Consider the following 20657-nt stretch of genomic DNA (forward strand, 5'->3'; position numbering starts at 1 on the left):
GGAGGTTATCGCCAGACTGGGGGCTAACCTCCTTTCCGGGATCTCCTCCTTCAGTTTCCAGCCACTCTAAAGACCCTGGACTCTGTCCTCTTGACACCGCAGGCCAAAAAGGCAGTGTTGTTGTGGTCATCGAGAAACCTCAGGAGAAACGCCACAAGCAGGGGCACTTCGCTCCACGTGATTTTCTTCTTTTAAGGATTGAACCCCTTCCCGTTTCTTCCTGCTTCTGACTGCTGTCTGGCCCTTTCCAATACTTGCCTTTTCTATCTTGATGAGGGTTTATAACTGTGCTCTGAGCAAGGGTTTGCCCAGTACACACTGATACTCTTGCCTTCGCAACACCGGGACCAGAAGGCTTTCTTTTCCCTCCCATGGCATGCAGCTTTATAAGAACCATTGAAAACCCACTTTGACCACTGTGTGTGAAGGAACTCAAAACACTGGTCCTCACTGGCTGTGAACAGTCACATCATCTTCATATATAGTTATCCCCCCTTATACGTTCTGAGACCCCCAGGGGATGCCTGAAACCACGGGTCATACAGGACCCTGTATAGACTGTTCTTTCCTATGCATACGTACCTCCAGCGAGGTTTCAGTTATAAATTAGGCACAGTAAGAGATTAACAACAATAATAGTAAAATAGGACAGTCATAGCAGTGTACTATATAAGTTACGTGAATGTGGTCTCTCTCAAAGTGCAGTATAGGATGGCCCTCACCCTTCTCGTGCTGACGTGAGACGATAAAATGCCCACGTGACGAGATGACGTGACATGAGTGACTGAGACCTAGGGACGCAGCGTCAGGCTACTACTGATCTTCTGAGGAGACATCAGAAGGAGGACCATTTGATTCCAGACGGCAGTTGACCATGGGTCACTGAATCTGTGAAAAGCAAAGCCACAGACGAGGCAGGCGATACGGTATAGAGCCCAGCATCCATCGCAGAAGGCATTTATGACCACCGCCTCCAGTGACACATATACTGCTTGTGATAAGACTTTGCGTGATCATAAAAACCCTGTATTAGGAACAGATCAAAAGTATATCAATAGCATCATTTGACCGATGGTGAAACTAATTTTTTGTGTAAAAGCCCATCACCTGGGGTTTGTCATGTATGTTACTGGGCTGTGCTAAGTCTTAGGAAGACAAAGATATTTGCAACACTGTTCTCGTTACAATATCACCACAAAACTCGGCTCCGTCAGCCCTGGAAGCATCTGAGTAACACCTTCCATGGCCCAGTTAATTGGAAAACTCTGCTGCTGTGTCGCAGGAAAGTAGTTGTGGAAGTTCCACGCTTGAGTGGCTTGATAGAGGAGACTTCAGTTATGTAAAGGCCTTTCTCAGAGGGCAATAGTTCTAAGAAAGTTGTCTTCCCGGTCATCCAGCTGACTTGGCAAAAGAAGTCCCGACAGAGCTCTGTCTTGGTGACCACAGGGCAGAATTGATCCTACCAGCCAGGTTTGCTGCAGCGCCGTGTGGGCTTTCGATGCCGGGGCTGGACGAGCTGTTCTGGGGCTTTTTCTCAGATACCCTGATGCGCTTTTGAAATCCCTTCCGCAGGCCTGATGCGCTCACGGGTCCGGGGAGCCGATGCAGCCCAGGCCAAAGTCCTGACATTCCTGGACAGCCACTGTGAGTGCAACGAGCACTGGCTGGAGCCCCTCCTGGAGCGGGTGGCCGAGGTGAGGCGCGGGGCTCGCGCTGTGGTTTGCCTTGATGCCGGAAAGGGGAAAGAAGTGCCGCTTGGACATCTGTTCAAAGAGTATTTTATTCACCGTAGGAATCTACAGCTGGGGAGAAAAGCACTTGCCAGGTGGGAGGCAAGGATCAGCAGAGGCTGGCGAAAGCCTGATGAGTTTAATACAGCCCTTTTCTTTCTCTTCGGGGGACCTTCCCTCCTTGCCTGCAGCTGCGCAGCCAACTCTCTGAGCTCAAAAGGGGCAGAGTGCTTAGAACAGCGCCGGGCATCCAGCAAGCGCGAGCCGGGCGTTTGCCGCGTGAGGGCTGGGGCGGTGGGGTGGCCGTCTCCTGCTGTGCTGCTCGCTGAGAAACCCAGCCTGCGGGCTTGTGGCGGGACGGGTGCCCGTGACCACACCGTTGACCCTTTGAGGCTGTCAGGGTGACCCGTGGCACACTCTGTGTACCTCTGTCTCTAGAAACATCATCAGTGGTATTACTTTTGGCCTTTTGCCATTTCTCTTGCCTTTTACTTGTTCTATTGACTTTCTTTCCTCCCTACTGAGAAAGTGTTTCTTTGCGGTGATAAAGCAAACTTAATGAAAGTCGTAGAGAAATAGAAAATGAACAAGTCATGCCTTTTACAAGTCAGGCGTGACAAGAACATAGCTGACAGTAAGTCCTGAAATAGTAACTAACCACAAGCTACTAGTAATTACGATACAGTGATGTTGATCTTGTACACAAGATGATATTCAGTTCTCTTTACTAACCACATGTTAGACACATTACCTTTAAGCCAGGTATTACCCCCATTTGACACATGAGGGACTTGGGGTCCAGGGAACTTTAATATCACTCCCAAAGTCCACACAGGAGGGAGAGCCAGGATGGCCCTCTTACACATCACACCCACCTAGCTGAAAGAAGAGCCCCTCTGGAATCCCCACGCCACCTCTCCCGGGCCAGTCCTCACCGCACCAGGCTGTTCCCCAGGGAGGCAGAGGACACAGGAAAGCCACAGCCAAGATGCTGGCATGTGCAAAGACCCCATGCTTCCCCGGCGGAATTGTCAGAATTATTTCCAGTACCCTCTCCTCGAGTAAGCATGGAAGGAGTGGAAAGCCGTAATTCTCACTAATTCCAGTCCTATCAAAAGAAGTCAAAACAAAAGAAGTGGCCTTTGAAGTTGAGCACATTATGTTCTTTGACTCGAACCCCCAGGTCCAGAAGGAGCCAGGCAAGGAAGATTGGATTCCCTATGCTCGGTGCCTTGCACGGGGGTTCCTGCCCCATAAACGGGCACCTGCAGTTACTGGGACTTTGTACTCTTCTCTTTCATGTGCCTCCGACGGATTCTGTTCTCAGCTCTGCAGATTCTGTTACTCATTTGTTTTTCGCAGCCTTTCTTCTGGTTGCCACAAGTTCTGTAAACGGCTCGAGGAACGCATTTGCTCTTTTGTTAACTAGCCGCATGGGGCAACGCCTCGCACCAGCATCAAGCATCTGGCTTTAAAGAGGGCGGGAAAGTTAAAAGGCCTTATGTTCACAAACCACCAGCATAATAACTGGGGCAAAAAGACTTGCCTCCATCTAAGGGGAAAAAATGTTTTGTTGGGTAGACTCACAGGTGAGACATACTTCGAATCTGGGATTCTCGAGTTGACTCGGGCTACCTTTGGCTGTGATGATATCCATGCTCTCCTCATCACAGGCCCCCAGAAACAGACTCCTAGCATTGTCGCGTGGCTGTCTCAGCCTCGAGAACATTCCCGGGGTTGAGCGAAGCTCACAGAATAGGATGCTTAAGGACAGCTGAACTTAGATTCTGTCAGAAGGAAAGCAGTCCTGTGCTTGGAAGTTTTGACATTTGGGAAAACAGGAAAGAACACTGGGGACACCCAGGTGCAGTCCTCGCCGTCAGCCAGGGCAGCAAATGCCGGAGGTATCCCATGGCCACGGCTGTCCGCTCAGGGAGCGATTCTCTCTGCCCACTCGCTGTTCACCTCGCTCGGCACAGAACAGACGCCATCTGTGTGACGGCAGAGGGCAGGGCGCGTGGGATGGGGAGCCCCGGGGCCTCCGTGGGCCTGGGGTGGCAGGTGGTGAGAGGGGCGCGGGGTGTCCCTGAAACTGCCGGCCACCAGTATCTACCTCTGCTGGGCGGGATGCTTTGTTTTGTTTGTGATACCGACTCCCGTCTTTTGTTGATTTGTTTTTCAGGACAGGACTCGGGTTGTGTCCCCTATCATCGATGTCATTAATATGGACAACTTTCAGTACGTGGGCGCGTCCGCTGATTTGAAAGGCGGTAGGTGCCGCTCCTGGTCCAGCCTGCCTTGCTCTGGCCGTCTGCATGGCGGCTGAGCACTGCTCCCACTCTGTCACGAGTGACAGTGACAGCAGCTTGCTCACCGCCAGTGCGCGTGCCGCGAGCAAAGGGCGTCTCCATGCCCGACAAGTAGAATCTCATAAAGAGAGAGAAAAATAGCCTTCTTTCCCTTAAAGAACTTCCTGTGCTTCCTGTCTTCCTCTTATCTCCTTGACCTTCTGCGGCTGGGTTGGCACGTGTGGCTTAGTACACAGTTCGGGTGTCATTTTAATCAGGAAAGATTAAGCCTTCCCAAGTTGGAGTCTGGGACGAGACGTCGCCAGAGCTGACAGGTGGTCCGTGGTGAGCGTCAGAGCTCAGCGTTTGCGGTGTGGAAGGGCCGGGCTCGCCCATGCCTCCTCTCTGACACCGGCTCCCCTGACAGCTTGCGTCTCCCTGGTGACAGAGCCATCAGCCCCTGGGTCCTCCCAGGCTCCCGCTGACCGCCCAAGCCCTCTCGTCACCCCTACACCTGGCTTGGTTGTGCAGCCCTCCTCCTCACCCTGCCAGCCATCCACATCCTGCTTGGAATGGCCGCATCAGCTTCCTGTTGGTCCTCACAGCCTCCGGATGTGTTCCTTCCCACCCACCCACCCCTGGGGCCCCACGAATAACCTGTCTCATGCTCTCTACCTTCCAAAAACTATCAGAGGCCCCCAAAGAACTTCTGTTCATGTGGGCTGTATGTAGCCACATTTGCTGTGTTAGAAATGAAAGCCAAGAAATTGTTAAAACACAAGACAGTGCAAGTACACATCCCGTTGTCCATCAGAGTACCGATGTTACACGCTCTACGGCTTCTGGAAAGCTCCATCGTGTACTTTTGAAAGAGTGAGCGTGAAGGAGGCATGTAAGGTCTTAGTGCAAATATCAAAGTAGTTTTGATGGGATAGACCCCCGAAGGGTTGGCGGACCCCAGTGGGCTCCTGGACGCAGCACTTCATGGTGTGAGAGGTACACAGGAGCCACACCAGCCCCCTCGAAGGAACTGGTCATGTGACGCCTGGCTCTTACTAGTCGTCCTTGTGTCCCTAGGACCGGGGAGGTGGGGAGGGCTGGTGACTCTGCCCACGAGGCTCTCCCACAGCCCAGCAAGGAATGCTCTGTGCTCTCAAACTCAAGCTGGTTGGTAGCCACGCCTCAGAACTCGGCCGGGAGCCAAGAGGTCAGCAAAGACTGCTTGAAGCAGCTGAAAGACATATCAAAGCCGTTGGCTTCTGTTTGTGTAATCTCTTCACTATTGATTCTTCACACCTAAGATCCATAGTTTCTTTTCCAGCTGTCCAGCACCCCAGTTGCTTTATGTGAAACGAGGGGCTTCTTTCCCCACCTTCTAACACTTGAAGCTGATTAGAGGAGGATGGACTATTCCAGATAGACAGACACAGGATTAGCTGATAGTCTAGCATCAAAAAAAGAAGACCGTGAAACTATAAAATTGGGCACAACCTTAGAAAACAGAATGCTGAGAAAGTCAGTGAGACTGGGGTTTTTGACCCCACCTGCCATGTCACTGTGGGCTGGCCACTTCACCCACGCCTCAGTATCCCCATCCGAGAAGTGGGGGGAATGGGAGTGCCCACCACAGGGGTTAGCGAAGGGATGAGAGTAGCCAGCATGAGGTCAGTGATGTGAGCGAGCAGCTCCCCCATCTCAAGCATCAGCAACAGGGCGGTCATGGTGGGAGGACTCTCCTTACGTCAGGCAATGTAACATTCAGAAAAGACTCTCAGCGAGTGGTGAGAAGGTTTGGGGTTTTAAAGAGGACTGATCCCTAGTTATCAAGAGAACATTAGTGTTCAGAATGTCTTCTTCCTGCGGAGATTTGCAAGAGCTGAGAATTGATGGGCTCTCTTTTTCCCACAGCAACTGCTTATTCGAGAGCCAGTGTAGGGATGCAGATGCCATGGGGGGTGAGGGGGGAGGGCTGGGGGGGGTGGGGAGGGTAGGGGTGCAGTCCTCCTGCTGGGTCAGAAGAAGAGGAGGCACCAAATTGACTCTAGGAGCATTTTCTCAAATCCCTTTAGGGAAAAAAATCAAGGATGATGTTTTTAGCAGATTCTCCAAACCTAATAAAGTTGTCTCTTTGGACCAAATTTATAAAATAATAATGATCATTCAAAAAATGCGGTAACGTTATGTCGACTGGCCCATTGAGGCCTTTGCATTGTCTGTTCATAACACAGGCAGGACATTTCTTGTTCCCCTGGTTGAGGCATGCCTTCTGCCTCAGGGAGAGCTGGGCTCTTCAGGAAAAGCCCGTGTGGGGCCTCCCTCAGTTTCCCCTGTGTGCTGCTGTCTCTGCCGCCTGGCCTCCCAGCTGCTCGCTGTTCTTTGCTAGCCTGCCACGCTTGGCAATAATAGCTGGGAGACCTTTTTGGTCCCATGCCTCTGGTTGGGCCATGAAGTACACTGTGCTGGCCCAGGAGACACCCCCCCCCAGCCCACACCTCCCATCCTGCCCCGCTCGGGCTACAGACACGAGGGCTGGCAGGGCAGACGAACGTTGACCTCAGAGCACACTGAAGAGAAAGCCAAACTCAGGTATTGCACAAGCCCTGCCGACAAAAAGCCTGATGGCACAGAGCTGAAGGGTAGGTGGCCCTGGAGTGATTAGGTGTGGCTGTCAGACCTTTGGAAATGCAGTGAGCCGCCTGTCACCAAGAAGTGGTCTCCTCGTGCGTCTCAAGAACGTCAGCAGGTGGGGTGTGCTGGCTCCCACTGGCTCGAGCGGGGTGCCTTCTGCGTGAGGGCAAGACCCAGGAGCTTGGACGCGAATGTCAGAAACCAGGTCCACGCACCCGGCCTAAGCTCGGCCGTCCAGAGCGGCCTGTGGATTCTGAAAGCGAATTGGGACAGCTGCTGTATTTCTCAGAAATCGCAGCCTGCTGCCCGCTTTGCCACTTGCTTCAGCTTGGTTTCATCTAAAAGTTTTCCCTCTGCCACCTCGCCCCCTGTAGTTTAGTTGCAGTCAAGAGTCATGGAGGAGGGGGCGCCTGGGTGGCACAGCAGTTAAGCGTCTGCCTTCGGCTCAGGGCGTGATCCCGGCGATCTGGGATCGAGCCCCACATCAGGCTCTTCTGCTACGAGCCTGCTTCTTCCTCTCCCATTCCCCCTGCTTGTGTTCCCTCTCTCGCTGGCTGTCTCTATCTCTGTCGAGTAAATAAATAAAATCTTTAAAAAAAAAAAAAAAGAGTCATGGAGGAGGCCAAGTTGGCCCGCCAGGGGACCTCTGCTCTAGTCCCTCCCCTGGGTTCTTTTGCCCTGGGACAGAGTGGGAGGCATGGTGGCAGATTTGACTCTGTCCCACCTGTTTTCTCTGTCCTTGCAGCCCTCTGTTCCTTTTTAGTTATTCTCAGGCATTTTAATTGTAGGAAGGGCTGACCCACATTTTCTGTTTGGGGTGAGCTTTTCGGGGAAGAAGTCGGTGTGCACCCTCCCCCCGGTCCCCCTGCCCCAGGTTCTCCCCTCTGCTGCTGCTTTAGTGGTGGTGCTTTTATTTAATTTTTTGCTGTTTGTGGTTTTCAGTGAGTCCTGTCCAAATATCAAATACATCTAAGCTGGGAGGAACAGGGGTGCCAGCACACTCAGTTCTCGTTAGCACCTAATGTTTTGTTTCTTTCCCACGGCCGGCAGGTTTTGACTGGAACTTGGTCTTCAAATGGGATTACATGACCCCAGAGCAGAGGCGATCCCGGCAAGGGAACCCGGTCGCCCCCATAAAGTAAGTGCCTTCGGGGTGCCCCTCCTAGGTAAGACCCCCGCTCTGGCCCTGTTTCCTAGAGACGTAGTTAGGCTCTTCATCTTCCTATCTGCCGCCAACACCGTTTCCCCTGTCCTGGCTCGAGGGAGAGTTTCTGCCACGGGATCATAGAATAAAGTACTTTGAGATTTCCTCAGATGAAGCCTAACCTACAACTACAGGAGGCAGATCTGTGAGTTCTGGGAGTTCCCTCACGTTTATACTGTAGCACGGTTTCCAGCAGGGCGGGCTCTTCAAGTTGAACTCAGGGACCAGGGAAAGGGGAGGGCTGGGGGACCATGAGTCCCCTCTGCTGCTGCCCTTCCTGGTCCGCTCCCATCCCTGAGCTGCCTCTGCTTTCCTGCTGGTGCACAGAAGACAGAGCTTGTGGCCATTAACACTTGGCTTTCAGATTCAGGCCATGCCCTGCTGAGGAGTCCAGGTGGGGAGTCAGGAGTCAACTACCTGTAGGTGGGTGTGAATGTGGGGTGCCTCTTCAGGCCAGACACACAGCGGCAGCACTGCCAGACTTCCAGCACTGACTTCCAAGCACTGACTACCGGGCACTGAAGACCAACACAGACTTCTGGGCACTGACTACCAGCACTGACTTCCGGGCACTGACTACCAACACTGACTTCTAGGCACTGACTACCAGCACTGACTTCCGGCACTGACTTCTGGGCACTGACTACCGACACTGACTTACAGGCACTGACTTCCGGCACTGACTACCGGCACTGACTACCAACACTGACTTACAGGCACTGACTTCCGGCACTGACTTCCGGCACTGACTTCCGGCACTGACTACCGGCACTGACTTCTGGGCACTAACTATGGACACTGACTACCAACACTGACTTACAGGCACTGACTTCTGGCACTGACTTCCGGCACTGACTACCAACACTGACTTACAGGCACTGACTTCCAGCACTGACTTCCGGCACTGACTACCGGCACTGACTACCAACACTGACTTACAGGCACTGACTACCAGCACTGACTTCCGGCACTGACTTCTGGGCACTGACTACCGACACTGACTTACAGGCACTGACTTCCGGCACTGACTACCGGCACTGACTTACAGGCACTGACTTCCAGCACTGACTTCCGGCACTGACTACCGGCACTGACTACCAACACTGACTTACAGGCACTGACTTCCGGCACTGACTACCGGCACTGACTTCCAAGCACTGACTTCCGGCACTAACCACAGGCACTGACCATGCACACTGACCACCGGCACTCACAAGCGTTTAACCAACATCACAGTGTGCTCTAGACTGCCAGCACTCGACATTGAGTTCGGGCATCTACTGGAAAGGACGTAGGGGCTCAGTAAGCCCCCTCCCAGGCTGAGGAAGCACAAAGGTGAGGGGTCCAGCTAACAGGAAAGGAGGAGGATAGCTGACATTATCAAGCATTTCCCCTTATTCGTATTATTTTTTGTAATCCTTCAGGGAAATTGAGGCACAGAAAGGTCAAGTACCTGCCTAGGGCTGCTTGTCAGTGAGTGTCCCCAGCTCCAACGGTCACTCAGAGGGACATCGGGTCCAGTCCCTTGTGCTGTGGGAGTGTCTGAGCAGGGCAGGTGGGAGGCATGTGAAGTCAGCAGTGGAAAAAGAGAGTGAGGGCATCACTAGCTCTGAATAGGGAGCCATGGCTGTGCTGTGGTTTTTAAGGTCAGCTTATAGACCTGACCTTGGCATTAGAATGCAGGAGATCTAACATTGACCTCTGGCTGGTCCCTTTCTTCCCTTCACCATCTCTGCCTTTCCAGAACCCCTATGATTGCTGGCGGGCTCTTCGTGATGGACAAGCTCTACTTTGAAGAACTGGGGAAGTATGACATGATGATGGACGTGTGGGGAGGAGAAAACCTAGGTACATGAGAGCCTGTGTTTTCACTTTCTAATTCTGATGAAACCATGGCCTTTTCCTACCCACCAAGGGCGTCAAAATGAAAAGTGGAAGCTTTGAAAAGGCTGTTAGGCAAGAGCTGGTGTATGCAGGGAGCCAGTTGGAGAAAAAAACCTGTAAAGACCTTAGTCACCATTCATCACGTGCCGTCAGTTCCCCGAATAAGTGTAAATAGCATCCCTTCTTCTACCGTGTCTGGGCTTGGGCGCTAAATCTGTCGCCCTGAGTTAGAGCGCAGGATGCTAGAAGACTGAAGGGAAATGCAAACTCTAATGTCCTTTGGATCCGAGGGTTTGGACAGCGAGCTTCCAAATGTGGGGAATCATTGCAGGCTGTGGGATCGTGTTCAGCTGTGTGGGGTAGAAAACCAGCCCTGGCCAGCTTCATGGGGTGAACTGAGCTGTGATGCTGGAAGTCACGCGGAGCCGAGAGGCCTTGACATTTAAGCGCTTCTTGACTACTTTGTGAATGGTTCTAATTTGGTTTGATTTTTTTGGTTTTTGTTTTTAATAACCCATGCAGATCAGTTTTCCTTAGGTTTAGGGACAATGAAATTTTATAGACTTCGGTCTACATTACTAGCCATGTGTGTCATTTATTGTGTGAAGATGAAAAGACTCTTCTTACTTTGTTTTATCGTTTGTTTAGGGTTTTCTGCTGGGGTTCTGAACGGAGTCTCCTCAGCCCCTGATGCTGTTGAATTAATTCCCCCTTGGGTGGACGTGCCCTGGGAGGAAGCAGGGCAAGGACAAGGAGGGAAACATGACGTCACTGTCATTTTTAGTAGTTTTACCTGTAACAGAAACTTGGATTTTTTTTGTTTAAAAGAAAAATCTAGACCAGCCTCTTATTCTTCTCTGTTTTCTGATGTTAAAGTTAGTGATAGCGTCTCTGCTGTGGAGCGGTTGTCTGCCGTGGCTTGATGTTGAAAGCTTCTCTAGGCTCAATAACTACGCTGGGACAAAGGACCATGAGTCAGACTCCTTTTGGTTTTTTTTAATGATACGTTGACAGGTAGGGAGGACTTGTATTAAAGCCATTTGAGCACGAAAGGCTTCAGAAGAATTACTAACCTTCTAAAGAGAATTCTGAGTCACCCTTGCTCCACAGACATCTCCTGACGGCTTCGTGGAGAGCGGGGCAGCCAGGACCCCCCCGTAGGACAGCACATTACTTAGGTGACCGGCTCCTGAAGCCACGGTGTGGTTTTCAAAATGCTATTAGCTGAAAGCACGGATTAGGCAAATGAGGTGGCTGCCAGTCTTTGTGTCACAGGGTAGAGTGTTGATTGAAGCATCAAAGGGGACATTTCCCTGAGAGACCAGAGGAAGGGAGAGTTTTCTTAAATGACCTGCTTTGTTGGTTGTTGTTGGCTTGGTTTTATATTCATGTGGCTGTGCCATAGGGGAGGTTCCCGGAAGGGCTTGAAGGGACTGGGGTCAGGTTGGGGTGGGGCCGGGAGGGAGGGCCTGGAGCAGCCCCTGCCCGGCCCCATCTGGCACCTTCCCTCCCCTTGCCTGGCTTGGTAAAGCCACTCCCGAGGAGTCTTCCACTGTCCTCAGAGGTCAAGCAGGCGCACAGGTTTCAGCAAGAGAAGTCCCCAGTCTGAGTCTTTCTGAGACCGTTGTGACTTCTTTCTCTGAGTGCTGGGTGCACACCGGCAGTTGTCCAGCCTGCGTGGCATGCGTGGATGTGTGTGTCGGCTGAGGTGGGGTCCAGGAATGCTGGAGTAAAATCCAAAACCGCCTCCTCCAAGTACACCCCCCGCCCCCCGAAGAAAGAACCACTGCAGCTTCCACTTTTCCTAGCTGGTCATGTGAGCAAAGAACCTGATCCCGAGAGCCCCTGGGAGACACAGGGGTCAGGCTCCTTGGGCATATTTGTCCTTTGTGCCGTGTCTCTACAGCATTAGGATAGAGGCTAACTGCTTCCGGTACTCCAGCTCATTTTATGCTTGCTTTTTCCTTTTTTTTTTTTTTTTTTTTTTAAGGATCGCTAACACACAGTGTTACGGTTCCATTAGTTTCAGGTGCACAGCATAGAGATTTCTGACAACTCCGTACACTTCATCTCATGCTTTCTTGAAGGACCGAGGTCTTGCCCAAGATCTCAAAGCTGGTCATTAGCAAAGGCCAAGATGTAAACACAAACCGCCTTGGTCAGAATCCACCAGGTTATCTTGAGGAACCATTCCCACGTTGTAGCGTCCCCGAGTTCAAGGGAAATCAGAGCTGAATGTAATTGTAATCATATGTGGCCTTCAGAATCTCCCACCAGATCCCTGAACGGATCCCCTCCTGGTTTAACAGCTTCCGCATATGGAAGCCACAGGGCTTTCCTAGCCCCCGCTTTTGAATGTTCCAGTTAGGCAAATGTATATTTAAATTTTACGTCCTGAGATACAGAGAACTTCTTATTCAAAGTGTTGTCGGACGCTGAGAAAGAACGTCAGAAGCCCTTCGCCGCAGGGGCTTGGATCACGACCCAGCTAGGGAAGAATTCGGTGCAAGCACATCAGTGGTCGATACCGTGGTGCTACACAGACATGCGTGCTCTTATGCCCGGGGTCCTTCATATTCGGAATAGTCCAGAGACTCCCACTTGTCTCAAGGTGTCTCATCAGAATCTGAAAAATGTTTCCGTGTGCTCTCTCTCTCTCTCTTTTGAAATCGTTTAGTGAAAACAGGATTTGGTGACAGAGCTCTCCTTGGCTTCCGTAATTCGGATCTGTGCTAAAATCTAAGATCATACATGTCCCAGCATAGGTAATTGGTTTGACATTTTTCTTCTTTTTGTCCACATCACTTTACATTTCTGTAAAACATCACTGTTGTGGAAACACCCAAGTATGAACTCGGATTCGATCTTTTTTGTCTTCCCAATTCTGTTGAGGGACTGCTGACAATTTGAAATTGTATACATTTAGGGTATGTGTACTTCGTGAGATGCTCACTAGTCGAGCTGAGTACCACATCCGCTTGCACCTACTTTCCGGATTATGCCGTGGAGCCGGGAGACCCAGGGTGGGCCGGATGTCTCCACTGCAGAAAGTTCAGGACCATGTTCTGGAGGGAGGCAGGTTCCTTATTCCCATCTCCCTCAGCCGTTGAGGGCACGAGAGCACTTTGATGGGATGGTGGCGGCGGTGGGGGGGGGGGTACCCTGTCTGGCGTGGCTGCTGCTCAGAGCAGCCCGGGGCTCTGTCAGTCACCCTGTCTCGTTCCTCATCTCAGAGATCTCGTTCCGCGTGTGGCAGTGCGGTGGCAGCCTGGAGATCGTCCCCTGCAGCCGCGTGGGACACGTGTTCCGGAAGCAGCACCCCTACACTTTCCCGGGTGGCAGCGGCACGGTCTTTGCCCGGTAAGTGGCCGTGAGAGGCTGAGCAGGACCAAGCCATTGGTGACCACCATCCAGACAGCACTTAACCTTGCGCTGCATGGCAACAGGTGTCCTTTGTCAGGATACCACACGGCACGGACGAGGGTCACCTGTACACACAGCAACGTGCGTGCCTCTCGGGGGCAGTGTGCTGCGTGAAAAGTCGCATACTCTACAACCTAGGACAGTCTCAGAAAGACACAGCTACAACGATGGAGGGCAGCCAGGGCTGGGGCAGGGGTGGGACCACAGAGGGGCAGCCGGAGGGCTGGCCGGGGTGAGGGTGCCGTGCTGCGTCCTCACGTGGCCGTCATACAAATCTGTACACGTGTGAAAGCTCATGCAACTGTACACGCCCAAAAATGTATGAGGAAACATGATCGTAAAGAAGAGGAGCTTATTTTCTTGTATGTATTACCATCCAAGGAACAATGCGTGAACAGTGTGTAAGTGAAGCTGCCAGAAACTCCACACGGCACGTAGACAGGATTTATGATACATAATAGATACATTTTAGCAAACATGAAGATGCCAAATGAAGAGCTTTCCGAAGAAAATAGGCAAATTACCAGTCGTGGGCCCACGGTTTTTTCTAGGGAATTCTTTCTGATGCTAAAGATAAAACAGCATAGGAGCCAGCCCGCCTGGCGTCCGGGCAGTGGGAGTAGTCGGCCCAATATATGAATAGCTAAATAGGATAGTCACAGCCGCTGATAAATGCCATGAGACAGACAACATGTGGCCACGTGGTCGAGCACGAGAGGGACAGGAGGAGAGGTTTGCAGGGTGGCACGCAGCCAAGGGACCCTCTCAGGAGATGGCGCTTGTTTCAGCCCAGACAGGTGGGAGGGAGGAGCTGTGGACTCCCCGCAGGACGAGCAGGTCCTCCGTGCCGAGGTCTGCGTGGCTTCTTCAGAGCGGGAGGACCCCAGCTGGGCCTGGAGCCTAGGGAATGAGGGGACAGTAGACAGGGTGGGGGAGCTCGACCGGCCCCAGCCAAGCCGCCATGTGGGCCCTGGGAAACTGGCTGTTGTTTTGAGGCTGGGGGAGGCTGCTGTAGGTGCCTGACCTTTGAGCAGCTACCTGACTTCTCTGTTTTTTGGGGGCTTTTTTTGTTTTTTTTTTTTTAATGATTTTTTATTATATTATGTTAGTCACCATACAGTACATCCCCGGTTTCCGATATAAGGCTCGATGATTCATTAATTGCGTATAACACCCAGTGCACCATGCAATACGTGCCCTCCTTACTACCCATCACCGGTCTATCCCATTCCCCCACCCCCCTCCCCTCTGAGGCAAACCGACTTCTCTGTTTTAAGCTTTAGTGAGCGAGGTGACCCCTGGAGGAAATGATGGTTCCAGTATCCCTCCCCTCCCCCACAGGAGCAGCAGGGGAGGGGGGAGGGGGGGACAACACACTTCTAAGAGCTGTTGCAGTGGCCCAGGCCGAGAGGAGGCGGCTGGACCAGGGGCAGCGTTGACAGTGGCCTGGCAGTGGCCAGAGACCGAGAGCCAGGAATTAAGAGTGAGTCCTTGGCCTTCAGTCCTATAACTTTGCTGACCTGCTGCCCCCACCAAACTAGGAGCACTTGAGAGAGGGTGGAAGTGAGTTGGGGAGAATGACGAGCTTATCTCTTGTGTAGGATTTTAGAACTTTGATTCAAAGTACAGATCGCACAATACACACATAGTACACAGAAGTTAGTTTTAGCGTAGAGACTCTGGGTTCTGGGAAACTTTAGTGAAGCCAAATAGCAAGTAACTTCTGACCAAATTACCTGCTTTCAAAAGCCTGTCCTTTCTCGAATGTTGTCTGACTTCATTACTATTCTTAAGAACAAAAATATGTTCTTATCCAGTGAGCTCTACAAAATCAAACAGACAGTGATAAGTATGTTTTTTCCCAGGGACAACGTGAGATTCCTCCCCAAAACCTCCTGTGTAGACATATCAAATATCCAAATCAAAGCCATTGGTTGCTACCAGCACATGGCGGGCTTGTAGAAAAGAATCCGTTAACATACACAGGACATTGCTTTATACTTTTATACACTTTTAAGCACTCTTCTTTATTTTTTTTTTAAGATTTTATTTATTTATTTGACAGAGAGAAAGACAGCGAGAGAGAGAACATAAGCAGAGCGCAGAGGGAGAGGGAGAAGCAGGCCTCCCGCTGAGCAGGGAGCCCGATGCGGGGCTTGATTCCAGGCCCCTGGGATCATGAACTGAGCCGAAGGCAGACGCTTAACGACTGAGCCACCCAGGCACCCCTAAAGCACTCTTCTTTAGAAGGGAAACGTCCTCACTGTGTCTTGTGGCCCAGGAGCCTGAACACTAGAGGCCTGGAGAGAAGACAGACCCAGGCTTTCCATATTTGAGGCAGCGAGATCTGCTGGCCTTCCGTGGGGCTCCATGGCCCTCTGCCTCCATGGACTCAGCTAAAAGATAAGAAGGTAGAATTATATTATTTCTGAGATCCCTTTCCAGTTCCAGGTTCTCTCTGATTTCCTCTAGTCTGTGGCACGAAGGTATAAGTATTTCACCGTTTAAAAAGTGGGACGTCAGAAACCGCTAATATTTATATAGCGTTTTGTGTGCATGTGGCTGTTCTGAGTACTTGACAAATATTAGCTTACATCATTTTCATAAAACCTTATGAAGGAAGTGCTATTAAGGAAACTGAGGCACGAAAATTTCAGTCCCACAGTCCCAACTTCACACAGCTGGAAAGCGCCAGAGCTGGGTCGCCACTTGGGCCGTTGGGCTCCGGACTCCATGTCGTCACCACACATTGATCTTTTTAATCTAGATCCGTAGGGGCAGCTAGTGTCTGAGGTCGGTGGAATTCGTCCATTAGGTACAGATTCTAAAATGGGCAATAGAACATTTGTGTAGGTTAGTTTGTCAGTGAGTAAGTGAATGATGAATGAATGAATGAATGAATGAATGAATGAATGAATGAAGCAAGTAACCCCAGTGGGGTCTTACATTGTTTTACCACCCCCGGCTGTGCACGAGGGCACCTGCACTTAGGGTAGGGTGATGTGACCCACCTGCAAATTCTTCCTTCCTGTCCCTGGCGATGGCAGCCGCATCCCTTAAGACCAGTTGAGAGCGATCCAGTTGGTATGTTTTTCGCTGCATTTCCAGTTAGCCTCCCACAAGCCCTTGAGAGACTGGAGGGCGCTGTGTGTGTGCTTGAGGGGATGTGTTCATTGGAGTCTCCCCTGGGGCCAGGGACGCCGGATCAGAATAGCAGCCTGGAGGTAAGGTGGATCTTTAGGTGGGTATTCGGTTTTCGGTTTAGGGTTAATGGTGAGACTTGACTGATAGGATTGAAATTAGCTAGAGGAAACCAGTGGTTTAAAGTTAGTCTCTTACTGAACTTTCTTCTGTTACTACCACCAAGCAGTAGAGCTGGCCCATGCGAATCCCACCTTCTCTCTGCTGCCTGCTTCCCGATAGAACCTCTTTGCACCAAGTTTAGGGGTGGGTGGAGGGGGAGCGAAAGCGAGGAGAACCTGGATCAGTCAAAGTGGACCCTTCTGGGTGCCACTGTAGCCATGGTACCAACAAGACTGTTGGGCATATGGTAGGTACCGAAGAAACGTTTGAATGAATGAACTGAAACTAGCACTGAGTAGCCCATGGCGCTGACTCGTTGAGGCTACGTACATATCCTTCTCTAGTAAGTAGACAGAGAGATGTTGTTTTGCATTTAGAATTAAGAAATGACTTAATTACTTCATGACTTAGGTGATTGAAAATCACTGTGTGATTGGAATTCACAAAACCTCGAAGCCATTAGAGCTAAAAGGGACCTAGGAGATGCTTGAATCCAAGCCTTTTATCTTCCTGATGAGCAATCCAAGTCCCAGAGCACGGAAGTCACACACCGGCTTTGGGATTGGGCGTAAGTTGAGGCATGGGCCACTGTGTAAGCCCCCAAAATCCCAGGAGGAGTGTTTAGTAGCTCGTCTGAGAAGTAATGCTTAGGCTCCAGTATCCCAGGCACTTCAGATCTTTAAATGCACACGGCTGTACATATGTATTTCTTACAGAGCGAGAGTAAAAAATATCCTCAATCTCATTACCAAAGATAGCAGTCTTACAATGTGGCAGCCCTATCTCTCACCACCCCCTTCTCCCTTCTCCCTGCACACACGGACCTACTGTGCTCTGGTCTTTCACCCAACAACAATCAGGGACATCGTCCCACGGCAGCAGGTGAAATGTCCACTGGGATTTTCAGTGGCTGCAGAGTCATCCATTTATTTGATCGTTTCCCTGTCGATGACCATATGGTTTCTAAAAAACTTTCTTGCCGTTATAAACAATGCTGAAGTGAGCATATCTTCGGCTATATATTCTCCTTGAGGTAAATTTCCAGAAGTGGGAACTGCCGGATCAGAGGAGGGGGTGTGTTCATTCATATCGGGCCACCTGTCTCATAGATGGCCTTCTCACCAGTTCATCTTCTACTTCACGAAGAGGAGAAAGGGGCTATACATCACTCTGTGTGAAAGATAGATGCCCCGAATAGAAGTTATTTTAATAATTGTAGCTCAGGTAATTTGAAAGGCTCACTATTTAAAAGAGACCTTTCTGGTAGAGAAAAGGAATTCTTTTCAAAGGTGAACATTGTCTCCTTAATATATTTATTTTGGAAGAGCGTAATGTCTTCTATATGGGTTCTTAAGGAGGAGTGAGTCTGCTTTGGAACCGAGTCCAGGGTATGGGAGCAAAGAGCTCACTGTATGAATGCTGCTTCGTACGTGCCCTGAAAAGACTGTTGGCAGGGTCAGATGCTGACGCCCATGCACGGGGGAGCCTTGCACACCGGCCGGAGATGCCAAAGTAGCTGTTCCAGTGGTCTTAACTGATCATGCAGCATGGCTTTGAGATTTAAGTAGGTATGATTCTGAAATTTAAGCACACGGTTTTCTTGCCTGGCAGAAAAGCCTGTTCTCTCTGGGTCCTTCTAGCACGGTGTAGTTAGTCGGAGCCCCAGATGTGGGGCATAAAGCTTTTCTCCTCTTCCCATCACTCTTCCTTGTCCAAACAAGACACTCTCTCAGCTCAAGCCTGCAGGGAGAAAAGTCTCTTTAATAGTAATTCTTATCTATTTTTAACTTTTCCCCAGGGCTATCTAGTCCTGTTACAGCCGTGATGAGAAGGGCCATAGAGGCCAAGGATCTCCTGGCTGGACTCCCCCCCACCAGCCTCCCGTGCATACATAATGCGGGTTGCCGCAGTGATGCTCTGTGTCCTCCTTGCTGGTCCAGCCCCAGTCTCTTCCTCCCAGGGCCTGCCTGTGCTGCAGTTCTAACGCTGACTTTTGCTCTCTGACCATCTGTTTCTGTGGAAGACGAGAAGGCGGCTTCTGTGTGTTCAGTGAGCACCCGCTGAATGCCCGCTACCCGCAAATCTGGGCCTGGGTGCCGAGCGGGGACGCCTGCTTTCTGCATCACTGCCGCAGCTGCCGGCGCACCTCGGAGGACCTTCTAAGTAGCCTCCGAGCAGACAAGGGCACACGGGGTGATGCCGTGGAAAGGAAGCACGTCACAGCTCAAGCAGATTTATTTTGTTTCTAGTAACACCCGCCGGGCAGCAGAGGTCTGGATGGATGAATACAAAAATTTCTATTACGCAGCAGTGCCTTCTGCCAGAAACGTTCCTTACGGAAAGTAAGTGTCACTCGAGCCCTCTCGTGCTACTTTGCTCGGGATCCTGGGGGATGAGGGGAACCTGCAGTCAGCCCGCACCCCATGAACCATTCTCCTGCCAGAGTCTAGAACCGTCGCCGAGGTGTCAAAGCTGGGGCCTCTTCTCAAGGCTGGATGAGGGCCCGAGGCAGGAGGCGTGTGGGAGGTGGGCCGGGACCGTGGGACAGGAGTGTGGACCGTCCAAGCTCCACCACCTGCCTCCATTGTCTGCAGCTTTCCAGATTTGATGTAAGGAGCCTGTCTGTTCTTAAAATTGCTAAAGGAATCTTGTTTCCCTCTCCTCCAGTATTCAGAGCCGACTGGAGCTCAGGAAGAAACTGAGCTGCAAGCCTTTCAAGTGGTACTTAGAAAACGTCTACCCAGAGCTGAGGTAAGCCGCCGGGATCGAGGCTCTCGCTTGGTAAGGGTTGAGGAGCCGCGGATGTCAGAGAGGTGGGGAGGCCCAGAAGGGTGACACGTGAAGGTTGTGCCCCTGGCGAGAGGCCAGGAGCTGAGGCTCCCAGTGAGAGCTGCGTGTCCTCACCCCACGGCTGTCCTTGAGCACCCCTGAGAATGCGCTCCCCGAACGGTGGCCTCCTGCTGAGAGACCTTCCCATTCCCCACAGAGGCAGAAACAGTCCCAGGGGGTGCCTCATTTACCTCATGCCCTCTTGGCGAGAGGATGGGGCTAAGTGACAAGGGCTGTTGTCTCACCGGCTCTGTAAGTGGCCCGAGGAGCAGCGGTCAGCCTCCCCCAGCGTGTGCTCTGGGTCCTCCCCACCAGCAGGTGCCTCTGCCCGGCCTCCCCGGTCTGGCTCCAAGGGCCCCGCCCTCCTTGCTCGTCTTGCCCTCGCGAGTGAGTGTCCGGAGGCGGGGTCAGTACTGACCTGGGCAGAGACCGAAGAATAAATCCTCTCCGCCACCTCCCACTCTGTTCCCACTGCCCAGATGCCGCTGCCCGTCCTGTGGGCCAGCGAACAGAGGGCTGCACCCAGCAGAGCCTGGGAACCGGGCCCCTGGCCACAGTGGCGCCTCCCGCCTCCAACCCGCTTCTTAGCCCCCGGGAAATGGGAGTACCAGCGGCGGCCCCCCGCTTGCCTCCAGGAGACTCACTGATGGATGGCAGAAGTACCCTCCCGCGTCTTCTTTCTACACCCGCTGCTTCACCTTAAATTAACGTGAGCTCTGCGTCCTAAGGGAGCACTTGAGACCCTCATCAGAGGGCCTGCAGGTCTGCGGGTTTCGGGATCCAGCCGAACTTCATCTTCGTAAAGGGATTGCCAGACAGGTTTTGCTTTAATGTGGCACATCCCTTATTCTGAATATTCCCCGAGCATCTCCCAGCGAGTCGCATATCTCCGACACGGGACGGGAATGCGGGAGTCCCCACCATTATCTTTTGTGCTAATGGCTCCTTCCGAGCCCTTGTCACAGAGATTTGTTTGAGAGTTAGGTAATGCGGCTGTGCCCCATCGCTGCTCTTCACAGCCGTCACCCTCTGGAACGGTTTCCTGCTCGTGAAGCAGTGTACGACTCGGTGCCACGCACGCAGAGAGCGGGGGAGCACAGCGTCCTCCTCCCTCGGGCCCCCTCTGTGACGGACGGCTTTCGCTGGGGCTTGAGAACAGTGTTGGTCACCCGCGGGGGGCGCCTGGTCACGGTCTCTCTTCCACCCAGGGGGGTGCTTCACACCAGTGGCCTGTAGCCCCATAATGGTGCCCACTCTGCTTTTGCCGTCACGGTCATCTGTGACTGAGTGACACTAAATGCAGCTTCACCCTGAAGACGCCCATGATGTGGGGTGACGCCGGGCCGGCGCCACGTCAGACCGTATCTA

At 51.9% G+C, this 20657-nt stretch overlaps 1 protein-coding gene across 1 annotated transcript in view; it reads left to right on the forward strand.

The window, feature by feature from the left end:
- Window positions 1–20657, forward strand: part of GALNT2 (polypeptide N-acetylgalactosaminyltransferase 2) — a 184386-nt gene that overhangs the window by 150384 nt on the left and 13345 nt on the right. Inside the window, exons 7-13 of the mRNA XM_044386074.3 lie at window positions 1573–1694; window positions 3913–4000; window positions 7697–7784; window positions 9595–9698; window positions 12968–13094; window positions 18710–18802; window positions 19128–19211. Of these exons, the coding sequence (XP_044242009.1) occupies window positions 1573–1694; window positions 3913–4000; window positions 7697–7784; window positions 9595–9698; window positions 12968–13094; window positions 18710–18802; window positions 19128–19211 (706 nt within the window). The remainder of the gene's footprint in view (window positions 1–1572; window positions 1695–3912; window positions 4001–7696; window positions 7785–9594; window positions 9699–12967; window positions 13095–18709; window positions 18803–19127; window positions 19212–20657) is intronic.

Source organism: Ursus arctos, unplaced genomic scaffold (genome assembly GCF_023065955.2).
Source record: "Ursus arctos isolate Adak ecotype North America unplaced genomic scaffold, UrsArc2.0 scaffold_7, whole genome shotgun sequence".
NCBI classification, from domain to species: Eukaryota; Metazoa; Chordata; class Mammalia; order Carnivora; family Ursidae; genus Ursus; species Ursus arctos.